Source organism: Scophthalmus maximus, chromosome 16 (assembly GCF_022379125.1).
Source record: "Scophthalmus maximus strain ysfricsl-2021 chromosome 16, ASM2237912v1, whole genome shotgun sequence".
Lineage (NCBI taxonomy): Eukaryota > Metazoa > Chordata > Actinopteri > Pleuronectiformes > Scophthalmidae > Scophthalmus > Scophthalmus maximus.
In genome coordinates this window covers 2,786,068-2,800,993 of record NC_061530.1, presented here as the reverse complement: position 1 = coordinate 2,800,993, position 14,926 = coordinate 2,786,068, and the positions used below count along the sequence as shown (strand labels likewise).

Here is a 14,926-nt window from a genome sequence, read left to right as displayed (position 1 = left end):
AAGAAAAAGAGAAAAAAACAACAAGAACTTACCAGTCTGGTGACAAAGGGAGCTCCAAAGTGCCAGAAGTGCTTGTTGAGCAGCCCGCTGTACACCACTTTGCCAAACAGAGCAATGGTTCCTGGTTTGTATGGACCACTTCCTGGCTTGAGTTCTGCGAAATTTGACACAATTTATTTTCACCACTGTTTACGTTGAATATACAAAGACAATTATAATACATGAGAGTGAAAGGGTATTAATAAAATACATCAGTCACACAAACAGTTCAACACCTTTTCACATAATTCAAATCTTTCAATTTTTTTTGTTCTCTTCCTCCTTTTCCTTTTTCCCCATGTCCCTCCTCTCCACACTTCTATTTTCACCTCTCCATTACTTCGTACCTCACATCAATCAGTGCCTGACAAATGCAAAGCGGTGTCCTCGTATCTATTTCACAAAAATATTAGCCCTGCACTTGAAGTTGTTAGACATCATCTACACTGCTTAATTTTTCTACTGCTATTTCCACACCAAACATCACCATATGGGCTCAGACTACAGGGGTTTTAATATCCTGACCGGTTTTGAAATCAAGTTGCATCACGCCCTAGAGGAGAATCTTCCCAGATATTTCTCAAACATGCACACACTGCAAGATTTGAAAATAATGGCACATCACATACTACAGGATATTATTGAGATTATTGCTTCAGAAGGAGCGACGCGCCACCTCATGTCACCTGTCTGACATGATCACAGAAGAATGATTGAGGTTAAATTGGCCCAACATTTCTACAGTGCCCACCTTTAAGTAACCAAGACATGATATGTATTTGAACTTCATCTTAAAAAGACGCTATGACTCAGGGTTGCAGGCACAGTCAGTTCAGTAAAATCATCAACAATAACAAAGAGAGAGAAAAGCTTCCTGCCCCTTTATGAGACGTGCTAGCGACAGACTCTAGTGCCCATGGGTTTTAGCCTCCTTGCTAGCTCGTATGTCTTCTTTGCCCAAGATTGTGAGTTTGAACCCAAAGCAGTACGGTCAGAGAAATACAACGTAGAGGGAGAAGGCCACTCCTGCTACACATAGGCGAAGTTGGGGGGGAAATGGGGCAAGTCCAGACAAAATTGCCAGAAACTATTTATTTTAATTTTTTTTAGATTCTTTTTTGGGTCTTTTTCCGCCTTTAATTTGACACGACAGCTTGGTGAGAAAGGGGAGAGAGAGGGGGGAAGACATGCAGGAAATCTTCACAGGTCGGATTCGAATCCTGGATCTCTGCGTCGAGGCATAAACCTTGAAATATATGTGTGCCCACTCTATCCAGTGAGCCACCCCGGCCACTGCCAGAGATGAATTTTGATCCCTTTTGGACCCTGAAGTGCGGGAACGTGGGCATAATGACACCAGGCATCACCAACTCCTCCTGTGTTCAGCACCGCTTTCTCTTTAAGCATTAGCTTACCTACAAGTCTTTATCAATATTCATCCTCTCACCAATACATAATCCACTAGGAGTGTATTTAAGCATGTAAGCAAGAGGGAGAAAGGCAGAGAGAGCACAAGAGAAATCAGAATCAGCATCGTGTTTATTGCCAAGTAGGTTCCCACATACAAGGAATTTGCCCACAGTGTCAGTGGTCGTCTCTGACCTTGTTGATAAGAAACTGTTCTTATGGCAAGAGGTTTTGGTCCTGATGGACCACAGCCTTATGCCAGAGGGAAGTTTCACAAACAGATTTAGACCAGGGTGGGAGGGGTCAGCTGCGATCTCACCTTCACGCCTCAGATTCCTGGAGGACTACAGGTCAAGAAGGGATTGCAGTTTGCAGTAAATCACCTTCTCTGTAGAGCATTCTGCCCTTGTCATTGGCAGTGGCAGCAGCGTACCAGACAGTTATGAAGGAGGTGAGGATGGACTCAATAATGGCCGTGTAGAAGTGCACCATCATTGACTTTGGCAGGTTGAATTTCTTCAGCTGCCTTTGCTCTTTCTGATGAGGTCCTCTTGAGGTCCTGGAAATGAGGGTGCCCAGCAAGCAGAGGGACTCCACAGTGTTGACTGGGGAGTCACACATGCCACAACCATCTGACTGCACAAAGTCACCAAGTGGTCAATCTCCCACCTGTAGGCAGACTCATCCCCACCAGAGATGAGTCCGGTGAGGGTGGTGTCGTCCGCGAACTTCAGGAGCTTGACGGACTGGTGACTGGATGTTCAGCTTTTGCTGTCCAGGGAGAAAAGAAGTGGAGAAAGGACACAGCCTTGGGGGGAGCCAGTGTTGATCGTCTTGGAGTCAGAGACATGTTTTCCCAGCTTCACATGCTGCCTCCTGTTTGACAGGAAGTCTGTGATGTACCTGCAGCTGGGAGAGCTTGTCTTTCAGCAGTGCTGGGATGGTGGTCCTGAATGCAGAGCTGAAGTCCACAAACAGGATCCTGGCATAGGTTCCTGGAGAGTCCAGGTGCTGGAGGATGAAGTGGAGAGCCATGTTTACAGCATGGTCTACAGACCTGTTAGCACTGTAGGTAAACTGTAAGGGGTCCAGGTGTGGGCCCGTTATGGATTTGAGGTGTGACAGTACCAGGTGCCAGTCTTCATGACTACAGAGGTCAGGGTGACAGGTCTGTACTCATTAAGTCCTGTGATCCTTGGATTCTTGGGTACAGGGATGATGGTGGAGGTTTTGAAGCCCGCTGGTACATGAGCTCCAGTGATGTCTCTGTCACCACTCCTGAACGATCCCTCTTTTTCCAACGTGCGCTGTCTGAGATTAGCTGTGAACCAGGGCTTGTCATTGCTGTAACTAACCCTGATGCGTGATGGGACACAGCAGTCCTCACAGGAACTGATGTATGATGTCAAAACCTCTGTGTACTCGTCAAGACTGTTGGTATTAGTCAAGTCAAGTCAAAGTATATTTATATAGCACATTTAAAACAACCTCAGATGACTAAAGTGCTGTACAGGCTCTAAACACAATACAAAACAACATATAAGTAACATGAAAAAAAAAACCACAATAAAACCGGACCATAAAAAAATGTCAAAATGTCAAGCTCAACTTGTATTGAAAGCCAGTAAAAAGCAGTGAGTTTTAAGCAGCGATTTAAAGAATAGGTGTGATATGATCAGGTTGCCTCTTCCCAGTCAGAAGGCGTGCAGCCACATTCTGTACCAGCTAAAGGTGACGGAGCAAAAACTGTTCCACACCAAAATACAATGAATTACAGTTATCCAAACGGGAAGTTATAAACATGTGGATGACCCGCTTAAAGTCGTGCGGAGGGAGATAGGCCTTCACTTTCGCCAGGAGTCCTGAAAACATCCTAGTCAGTAGAGTCAGGTACGCCTGAAGATCGGCCTCAGCTTCACTGCTCCACAGCTTTGATGTCCTCACAACAGGTTTACAGAGCTTTAGTTTCAGAGTGGCCCAGTGCAGCGCGGTGGGCGGTGTGATAGGCACAGTTTATAGTAGTGTAACAGTGATCGAAAAATATTTCCCTCTCTGGTCGGACATTTAATAAACTGTCTGTATTTGGGGTATTTGGAGAGTTCATGGCTGACATTTCCTTTGTTAAAGTTGCCAAGGACAATAACTAATGAGTCCGGGTTGGTCTGCTCCACTCGTAGTATCTGGTCGGCTAACGTACGCTGTGCTTCCTGCACGTTGCGGTGGAATGTAAACAGACCAGAATGAATGAAGTGAACTCAAGGGGGGAGTAGAAGGGTTTACAGTTCATGAAAAAGGATTCCAGATCAGGAGAGCAGTGCTGCAGTATCACTGTCACATCGTTACACAAGCCACTATTGGTGTAAAAACAGATACCTCAACCCTTTGTTTTGCCAGATAGTTCTGTGTCGCGATCCTCTCTGAAGAGTTGGAAGCCTGCCAGCTGCAGTGCAGAGTCCGGTATTGATCCACAAAGCCACATCTCCGTGAATCACAAACCAGAGGATAAAGAAAAGTCTTGGTTTTTCCCCGTCAATAACTGAAGTTCATCTTGTTTGTTGCACAGTGAATGTACGTTTGAGAGAAATACTCCCATTAGTCTGGGTCAGTGCAAACATTTTAATTGTCATAGAAGGAAAAGCACAGGTTTAATTAAAGGGATAGTTCAGCAATTTTGAAGTAGGGTTGTATGAGTTACTTATGCATAGTTAATATGTTAGCTTATGGAGATGGGGATCCACAATGTCATTTTACGGAGTTTGGAGGAGAGGTGGAAGTAGCGTAAGTCCAACTGTTGCAGAGGGGACCACCGAAAAATGTCTTTTTTGCCACAATTTTACGTAAATGCTTACCTTAAAAAAAAAAAGTTCAAGTGTATGCTAAATAATAGACAGCTGGTTATTTTTGCACTTTTTTCAAACGTACTTCGGTCATGTATTACTACACCAACTCACACCGCTGCAGAGAATCACCGTATATTAAAACAAAATTTAAATATATATACACATATATATTATTATTATTGTATTTAATTATCTCTCTCTTTATAGTCATAGTCACCACTGTACAAACTAAGTTATGTATTTTCCCCTCTGACTACCTTCATTAACTCTTTGCCACCTTATCCTTTTGTGACAGCTGCAACAGCTGTATTGATACAATCATTTATGTTTGCATATTAACAACTTTTAACAAATATGACAATTTATAGTGTTCATACTGTATATTTCTAACAGCAGAGGATGTCATACAATTCTGAAAATATAATTTGGTCAAAAGTACTACTGAACAGTACTGAATAATAATAATAATAATAAGTTCACTAAGTGTACTACTATACTCCTGCATAATGTCAATATATATGTTTTATAATGACATAATTATAATAAATATTGTGACATAACATTTTGATAATTTCTCACTCATCTGTATCATATTTTACCTCATGACTACATCTTATGTTATCTATCTGAATTAACCTTTGAGAAAGTAAGCAAACCCTAGAAGTAAACTGCATTTATGTTTAAATTTGTCTTAAAAATGAGGAGATCTTAGTTATACCTGTGAAGAAAAAAAATAGATCTATTCAAACTAATAACACAAATTGACTAAAATGTATTATTCCAGTCAGTGATATAGATTGGAGTTTTGGGGTAGAGCTACTTTGACATGTAAAAACACTAACACTTTTTTGGTTTGGTCTTCATAAGAAGCATCAGTTGATGTGCACCCTGTCTTACAAGCCTGTTGATGTTTAGGAATAAGGGAAGCAACAACTGCCAGGGTGTGATCTGGGTGATGTAGCAACACTTGCATTTCTGAATCTGGCACTTTGGGACTGTTGGGAGATGGAGTGCATGGGCAACCCCTCCTCATCATCAGGACTGCCCTTGCTATGATAAGCAAGGAGAAACCATTGGAAGTTTCAGTTTTTACATGAGAGTGTATCTCATTATAACACAAGGGATATAGTTTGAGCATGTAGAGGGGTAACATTCAATTTCTGATGGATTTTGTATGGCCTGGGAAATAACACAAAACGATTTGGGGAAAATATCAGATTGTGATTTTTCAGACAGATATTTCTATATTTTGATTTGCAATATCATTATTAAGTAAAGGTTCAGTTCAATATCTACTGTGTTAAATCATGTGATGGAGCATTAACACGTGAGATACCATCAAATTATTGACTACTCTTTATTCTAATGCAAGGATGAGACTGTAGATATGAATTGCTTCTAAAATGGCATATGACATTGAACAATCAAAAATAGAACTATTATCATAAAAGCCGTGACTGTCATGAATAAATTAAGTAATAATAACAAAAAAGTATAATAATTATAATCAGAATATAATAAGACCTTCCTGTAAACAATATCTGACATTGAAATTGCCCATCTGCAATCAGTACAACAATATTCATTAATATCCAGCATTTGGCTTATAAATTAAATAATGCAGACAGAATAATTATCAAAAAAGTGATCACTATATGTAATAAAAGAAATGGGCTATAAATGTTGCATGAAATATCTAAATATTGTACATTCAACTGTTACACATATTTGCTGATAACAAGCTTTTAACTGTGGAAGATTTTTTTCATTAGGGCTGCCACTGATAAAATGCAGAAAAAATCTAATCTTAAAATGAATTCAAACAACAGAAGCCTTTCATAATACTTACTTCCCTGACATCTCTACTTCTTCTTGACACTCATAGTCAACAATCCATGTAAAAGTGCTTTCAAACAAAAATATTATCTTAAAGCAAGTAAACCTTACAAACAGACACTGTTGGCGTTGGCCTACGTGAGCCATTTTCATACCGTGTAACAGTCGCAAACACCTCTGATGTGGTACTTTGTTTGCTTGTCGTGCTGTAACTACATTCACTGACCTTTTTGCCGTACACTCTTCATGTGGTGGAGGGTCAAGTGCTGGAACAGGTAATTTCTGATTGGTGAGCATGACTGGCATATGAGGGGGGCACCATGAATACATGAAACCATTGAGTGACTGACTGAGTTTATCTTTATCTGAGTGCAAGTGAGTGCTACCATTGCAAGGGAAAGAGCATGATGTAACTGTTCACCAAAGGGGAACAGTAGTCCAGCACATTAGTCCAGCACATTTCTTTCTGCGGACATCTCTGCCAATGTAAATGTATCCTTGTCCTTTTAGAAGGCCATGGATAGTATACCCCACAAACAAGCTCCACCAGACCGAGTCCTAAGGATACCTGTAATGATTCACAGACTGCAAACAAAGGACGTGTTTGAAAATCTGTGTCCTGGTCTGTTTTTTTTTTGCAAGAGGAGCTTAATCAAAGCCCTGATTTTCGCAATGGCACCGCCTAATATTGGCCGTTCCTAAGTCCCCTTTCCCTTGTCTGAGCAAACGTAATTACATATACACAAGAAGGAAACCAAATGAGCTGTGCCCAAATGGAAGAGTGAGGGGGAGTGTTGATGTGGCGTCCTTTGAGTGAAGGAGTTACTTTACCCCTGCAATATCCTTCTCCATTAATATTGTGATTGCCACAGTTTGGCAAAGCTGTGGAAACTCCTTCAGGGACATCAATTGACTAATTTCAACTGATCACTCTAAACCATTAAAAGTACAGTTCATGTATAAAGCCAGATCCACTACAGCTCTTTTGAAATGTACTCAGTGGAAACGGGAACTTCTTGTGCTCCTCAAGTTATACAAAGGAGCCACTAAAGACTTCACAAGCCTTCAAACCAAGCAGTGGATTGGTCAGCACTGTTCCTTATAACTGCTGTTGAAAATCATTAGGGCCAATCAAAGCCCATGGATGAGCTGCTATGGTTTCTTGTTATCAGCCTGACATTTGGAGATGAATACATCTAGAACCACATCTCAGTTTACCACAGTGACAGAGATTTACATAGCGCTTCTGCAGGGTCGACGGCCTTAAGCATATGTTCTCCTGCCTCAGTAAAGGGATTATGATAACCCGACGAGTGGATACTATGCTGAATTACCTACTGACTGCAAAAGACATACAATATATCCACCTTACATTCTATAATGCAATGTTACATGACGAACAAAGATGAGGAGAAACTCATTCAGCAAAGATGGCAGGAACTGCTGAGGTGATGTTTAAGCTGTGTATGCTGTATTTAATTTTTATTAATTTATGAAACACTTTGCAGTGGTTGATAAAATGTCACTGGTTCCCCCCTTCTTTTTGATGACCAAATGTTTGTTTTGAGATGTTAATTTTCAGAGAGTTTTTCGCCATTCTGCATCCTGGCATAACTAATCAATGCATGGCTGAATCAATGATTAGTATCCTTATGGATTAGTTCCAAATCATAAAAAGGGCCTTGACAGGCCATGTGGAGGAAGTAATATGATTCAATTACACTTACTAACCTTCCCCACAGCATAAACACCCACCCACATATGCTACTGTGAGCAGCCGCCCAATAAAACAGCTCTTAATTGGCATCTACACCACTGGGGCGGCCTATAGGTACAGTATATTGAGAAGAAGCAGTTCAGCCAAATTTAACTCATGAAAACAAGATCACTAACTTGAACTTATTTTCTCTATTCAGAGATTGTGTCTGGTATTGGATTGGATGAAGACCATGAAATCTGGTTGCAAGCTAGAAAAGGTATTTCGGTAACTCTTAATACAAACTAGAATAGCACTGGAGTATATACCTCTGCCAAGGCCCAACAGTCCGCTGAAAGCCAAAAAAAACACCACCCACTCATAGATATCAGTCCCCTAAATATCCTTAATTTCCCCCCATCAATATAAATGCATTATTTGCCGGAAATCTGTTAAAATTTAAAAAAAAATACAAAAAACGTTTAAGAACATTATAAAAAAGTGATAAAAAATGTAATGGGTTCTTTTTTGGCGGACAAAGTGCTGCTGATCAAAAAAAAACTCTGTTACCTCTGGTAATAACAATAATGAAATTAAGGAAAGAAACATAGTTCAATCTAAATCTTAATGCACAGTGAAAAAGGCCTTGCACCCATGACGTCCACGGTGGACAAAGTGGGCAAAGTGTGGCCAAAGTGTCCCTCCACATGATTGTTGATAAAAAGAATTATTGTCGTGCTGTCTCGAGGCACCATATTAAAGCACAATAACAGCTGCTTTGGACTGCTCCTGACCCCCCAACAGAAAAGACTACATGAGACCCAGCTTGTGTGTGTGAACAATATTTCAAAAAACACGGCTCTGGTATAATATCACATCCTTGGTTCACTTTGCTACACTTTAGCTTCAGGCCTTCACTTCACCTGACTGTGCTATTTTAGCTACTGCAGCATTTTAAGTCATTTTTCAAGCTTGCCCCCCCTTCTTTTATGCCTGTCCTCGGGACTGGCCTTCTCTCCCTTCTACTCAATTACTCAACAATTATTTCAGCTTTCTAATCGTACGAACATCATCATCAATGGTAATCATCAATCATTTTGTAAATGGTAAGAGGACTGCGTTTATGTACCGCTTGAAGTCCTATTAGCCCCCCAAAGGGCTTTACAGTACAAGTGACACTCTGATTAACACAGGGGCTTTTTAGGTTTAAGTATCTTGCCCGACTTGTGCACACACAGGGATTGAACCATCGACCTTCTGGTTAGTGGAAGACCCTCTCTATCTCCTGAGCTACAGTGCCTCTTGTTACGTCATCTTCCCTGCTCTGTTCTCATCCTGATAATGCTGTGTTCCACTATAATCGTTCATCTTTTATAACCATTTTGTCCTCCCTTGTTCCATTATTTTATCTCCTTCCTAAGCTTCCTCCATCTACCATCCCCTCTCCCTTGGCTCTCCACCAGGGACAGCTGGTTAGGTGGGTCTGCCTGCTCCTGTCAGTTTAACCCTCATGGCTGCTTTGCCAGCAGGACTTTGATCAATTGCCAACGGCCTCTAGCACCAGCAGGGCCACAGGGGTGCCAGGCCAGGGGCTCTTAGTGCTCAACCTACCCCCACCCAGATAATGAAGTGGTCATCCTCCAACCCAATGGCAACTGTACATGGTGGACTTCACCTAGGTAAAGAGATTGACGAGGAGTGTGTGTGTGTGTGTGTGTGTGTGTGTGTGTGTGTGTTTGTGCGCGTGTGTGTTTGTGTGTGCTCGCGTATGTGTGTGTCTGTCTGTTTGGGGTGGGGAGACATAATCCTGGATCATCACTGTCTGCCAATGATCTTGCAGATTAGTAAACTTGAAACCCCCAGAGGCTCGTGCTTGTGATGAAGATGCCAGATTTTAAATGGAGATGTGAAGTATCGCATGAGTTTAGATAAAAATGTTCATGCATACAAACTTTTAGGCAAGGGGATTGAGCCATGGAAGGACTTTGAGACACAGGCTGACACACATAAAAGATGTTGTTTGTAGTAATAGACTTTTGAGCCTTCATTCACAATCTGAGCAGTGCAATGCAAGAGAAGCAACTCTGCATTCAGCTGCTGGTATTAGGGCCTTAAAGGGTCAGTAAGAGATTCTAAAGCAATACATCTTTTGTAAAAATCTGTGAATATTTCCTCACGGTCAAAAAAATGGTGCAGACCGCAACACAGAGCACTGTGTGCACAGTTTGTAAATATCACTCATGGACACCTTAAGAGAAGTGTGGGTAGCATTGGAAGTCAGGGCTTCTGTCCTAGTGGTTAGCGCGTTGGTATCCCATACCTGAGGTCATTGGTTTGCGGCCCGGCCAGAGCAGTAAAATCATCAACATCATCAAAGACAGAGCTCAAGCTTTCGCCCAAATCACTTAGTGCCCCTTTGACTCAAACTCAAACATAATAATTATTTGAATCGTGAATGGTGAGCAGTTTGCTTCAACGCCTGTTCTTACATAAGTTGGGAAATGTGCCACACTACACCTGCTGGAATCAACTCATCTCTCCCACCTTCGTTAACAGCTACTTTGAGAGGATTCTAATGGGGCTGCTGGGGGTGCAGGAAGGGGTTGCTAAGCTTTGCGCTGGCTTCTTCTCATGTCGTCTGTTTATTCCTAACACTAAGCACTACAAAGCCAGTTAACTGTAAAACAATTAGATTAGCATAAATATGTTCAATTATAGATGCAAAGTACTTTGCAACTGGGAGAGAATCCCCTGAATTATTTACAATCCACAAATATTGGTTAAATCAGATCAAAACAACAGGAAGCAAATATGACTTCATTATTTCACAGAGGCTGGGGAGTGCACCATATGGCTGTGTCCACATTTGTTAAACACATTTGTTTATTCAAAATTTGAGTTTGTACAGAGAGACAGAGGGAACCCCAATAACATTCTGCAAGAAGGGGCATGTAAAAGGTTAGTACTGAAAGGGAGTTTGATGACGGCACTCACAGCTTTACACACTCATCACACCAATGCATGATGGAATTTTGGTTTGCACTCAGTGGGATAACTTAAACAATTAAAAGACACACAATACAAACTAGCTGCACGGTGGTGTAGTGGTTAGCACTTTCGCTTCACAGCAAGAAGGTTTTGGGTTCAAACCAACCAGGGCCTTTCTGTGGCTGGAGTTTGCATGTTCTCCCCGTGTATGTGTGGGTTCTCTCCAGGTTCTCCGGCTTCCTTCCACAGTCCAAAGACATGCGTTAGGTTAATTGGAGATTCTAAATTGACTGTAGGTGAGAGTGAATGGTTGTCCGTCTGTCCAGGGTGTACCCCGCCTCTCGCCCAATTGGCTCCAGTCCCCCCAGCAACCCTTAAATGGATAAAGCGGTAGACGATGGATGGACAATAGAAACCAAAAGGCATACAAGAAACTGAAAGTCATGCAAAAAACTAAAGTGCATACACATAAGGATTTAGCATACAAGTCTTTGAAAAGGTAAGAGCAGCAACATCAGTAGAATGTGGCAGTGCGTTAAAAGTCTAGCAGCAGTTCCAGGTCCATACAGTGCATGTTTATGGTCCCCCTCCACTCAAAAGAAATGTTTTTCTTTGTTTTCTGTGCTATTATAGGGACTTGTATCTAACCAAATGTTGTCACTAAAGAGGTGTTTTCACATTCCTCTCCTGGAGGAGGACATTTCTGTGCACTTCTCTGAAATTTGAAATTCAAACGAATCCTGGCAAGCTGGATTTGGGACGTCACAAATACAGAAAACCAATCACAGTTGAATATGCAAATGAAGGCAAAGAAACTGTAAACTTCCAGTGCAACAGAGGCAGCGCATCCTAGAGAGGACGGCAGGTGTGTCTGCAGAGAGTTAACGTTAGCATTAGCAGTTGGTGAAAGTTTTATGGCTGAATCTCGCCGACTTTGCCGCCAACCATCTTGTTGTGCACATTCTTCCACCGGTCACCTTCTACCAGAGGACAGTGTTTCAAACAGAACAGTGACCAGGATGTGTAATGTCTGTGTAGATGTTGTGTGCTTTCTTTGAGAGCTTGTTGTGGTATATGGTGTCCAGCCCAGGGAACTCCAACCTGATGATGCGCTGAGCCGCCTTCACCACACGATGGAGGTCGAGCTGCTCAGTCGTCGTGCAGCTGGCATAACGCTCAGTGAGTATGGACTCTATCGTGCGCCTGTAAAAGTTCATCAGCATTTCCCGTGGTAGCTTGGCCTGTTTCAATTTCCCGAAGAAGAAGAGTCTTTGTTGAGCCTTTTTTAACCAGCTGTGAGGTGTTGATGGTCCATGTCAGCTCGTTTGAAATTGTGACTCCCAGGAGCTTGAGGTTTTCCACCCTATCTTACTCCCCATGTATGTGGAGGGTGGACTGCGCTCTGAATGTCTGAAGCCGATTATCATCAGGTGTTAAGGACCAAGTCGTCCCTGCATCACTGCGTGAGATGATCCACATCTACAGCCTGTAAGTTGTGTCATTCTCTTTAGAGATCAGGCCCACCACGGTGGTGTCTTCTGCGAATTTAATGATAGACTTTGAGGAGCAGCAGGTGGTGCAGTCCTTTGTGAACAGAGCAAGGCTGGATGGTAGTTAGTTCTATAGGCCAATTGATGCCAATCCAGGTCAGGTGGGATCATAGTCTTGATGTGTGAGAGCACTTGTCTCTCAAAGCACCTCATAACTACTGGTCTAAGTGCTACAGGACGGTAATCATTTTTGGCACTTGACAGATGTTTTCTGGGCACTGCAACAATCAGAGGTGTTTTGAGGCATGTTGGGGCAGCAGCTTGTTGTAGTGACAGGATAAATATGTTTGTTAACACTGGTCAGCACATGCCTTCAATTCCCGCCAAAAGACTCCATGCGGTCCAGCTGCTTTGCTTGCATTGCCTTTCCTCAGGACCATCCTTACCTGATGTTGTTCAAGGACCAGTGTGTTCAGGACATCACAGGCAGTGTGGCATCATCACAAGACAGGGGATTGTTAGTCTTGTAGTCTGTCAGTGCCTTGATGCCACTCCACATTTCGCAGCAGTTGTTGTTGTTAAACTGTCCTTCAATGCGCTGTTTGTATTTGCCCTTGGCATCTTGGAGGTTCCCCCATGCTTCAGTGTAGGCCTGCTTATCTCCCGACCTGAAGGCTGCATCTTGCTCTCACAGTAACGCCCTCACAGTTGTTGAGCCATGGCTTTTGCTTGGGAAACACTTTTATTGTCTTTTTTACTATGACATTTTCTGAGCAAAAATGTATACATCCCAGAACCGAGCCAAAATATTACTCCAGGTCTGCTCCCTCTGCAAACAGGCCCCAGTCTGTGTTTTCAAAACAGTCCTGAAGCACAGCGTCTGTAAGGTGGTATTAGAGTGAGGAGACATGATCTGAGAGTCCAAGGTGGGCAGACGGGGTAGCTTTGAATGCTCCTTGAATATTGGTGTAGACTTGGTTGAGTATATTGTCCTCGTGTGGGGAATGTCACAATCCTGTGGAATTTGTGACTACTGTATATATTTTATTATTTATTATTCATATTATTCATATTTTGTACACATCTGTTTCTTGCTTTTTTAATATTCTGCTATCTACTTTGATGCTGTGACATCAGAATTTCCCCATTATGGGACAAATAAAGGGATATCTTTTATTATCTTACAAACTAGTGAACATGGATTGCAAAATGCATAATTTATTCATTACAGATATATGTTATTACTGTTCTCCTTTTGATTCACCACTTGGTGGTATTTTTTTGATCAATATGCTCAACAATATTTTGGATAAGTTTAGAAAACTCCTCTGATTTACTATAAAGGTAATGATTGCTAAGAGGATGTTTTACCAGGACGGACACTAAGAGATTTACCCTTCATGAGGCTTCACATTGTAAGAGGCCTTTCTCTACTCAAGCTGTAGTTGACCCGTGTTAGAGGGGAAGATTAAGCATGTTTCAGGCCTGGTGTCTAATATAATACAGATCAGTATTGAACATGTCCACTCTAATAGAAGACACTCTGTGCACATACTTAAAAAAAAACACTGTTGAGGAGAGGAATCTGCAAGGTCAGGGAGGGATAGTTGATGTGGTTAATGATACATACATGTATTCTTGCTAATGCTCACTCCAGGGAAATCATTAAGTCCATAACACCAGATGTGTGTACATTGCTGGAGTGTGTGTTTGTGTGTGTGCGTGTGTGTGCATGCGTGCGTGCGTGTGTGTGTGCGTGTGTGCGGTACAGAGTACCAGGGGACCCAGAATAGCTATTTCATGCATGAAATGCTCATCCCATTGGTCTTAAAGGAAGAGAAAATCAACCTTGGAAGGATGCACTGATCAAGGAATGCAGAGAAGCAGGGATAGCATAGAGTTGGAGGAGGATAAAAATGATAGACAAGTGGAGCATAATGTATTATGAATGAGCTTGATTTTAGACTTGGGGTTAAAGAAGGAGCAGGTTGTAATACTTACTAGCAAATAAACACAAATATGACAACAAATATCCAACTGCATTTGCAGTGTGTGTGTAAGTGAGGGAGAAAGCAAACCAATAAGTGCCCAGTCACACACAGATATACTGTAGCATCTCCTCTCGAATCAAACCCAGAATGAATTCAGCTTCTGACTGACTCACTACTCTGCCGTGAAAAGCATGGGTAGCTGCAGTAATGGCAGGTCAGCAGGAACAACTGTACCAGAGTAGATTAGATAGACAGTTTTAAATATGTGACTGGATTTATTGAGGCGAGTTAGTCTGTCACTAATGCAGAGCCACGCCGCAGACATGGACACCGTACAAGAGACACCAGCATTGTTTACTTCATGTTAATGATTCGCATTACTAAATCTTGGATGTTATTCATGATAGATCAGTACTATCAGAAAATGGGTGGCTGTGGTTCTGGAATGGGACGTCCACTGAGCAGAAGGTTGGTGGTTTGATTCCCGGCTGCTTCTGTCCACATGCCAAAGTGTCATTAGGCAAGACACCCAACCTAAATGGCCCCTGACAGCTGTGTCATGTGTGAATGGTGTGATAGAATGGAGGAATGTGGCGTGTAGCCTAAAGGTTTTACTGAAACAAAACATGAACAGTGTAC

General features: G+C 42.1%; 1 protein-coding gene across 3 annotated transcripts in view; it reads right to left on the bottom strand.

Moving 5' to 3' along the window:
• rbfox3a (RNA binding fox-1 homolog 3a) overlaps positions 1-14,926 on the bottom strand; it is a 529,247-nt gene that overhangs the window by 185,868 nt on the left and 328,453 nt on the right. For all 3 annotated transcript variants that reach the window (XM_035612518.2, XM_035612516.2, XM_035612519.2), the window contains exon 5: positions 33-154. In XM_035612518.2, the coding sequence (XP_035468411.2) occupies positions 33-154 (122 nt within the window). The remainder of the gene's footprint in view (positions 1-32; positions 155-14,926) is intronic.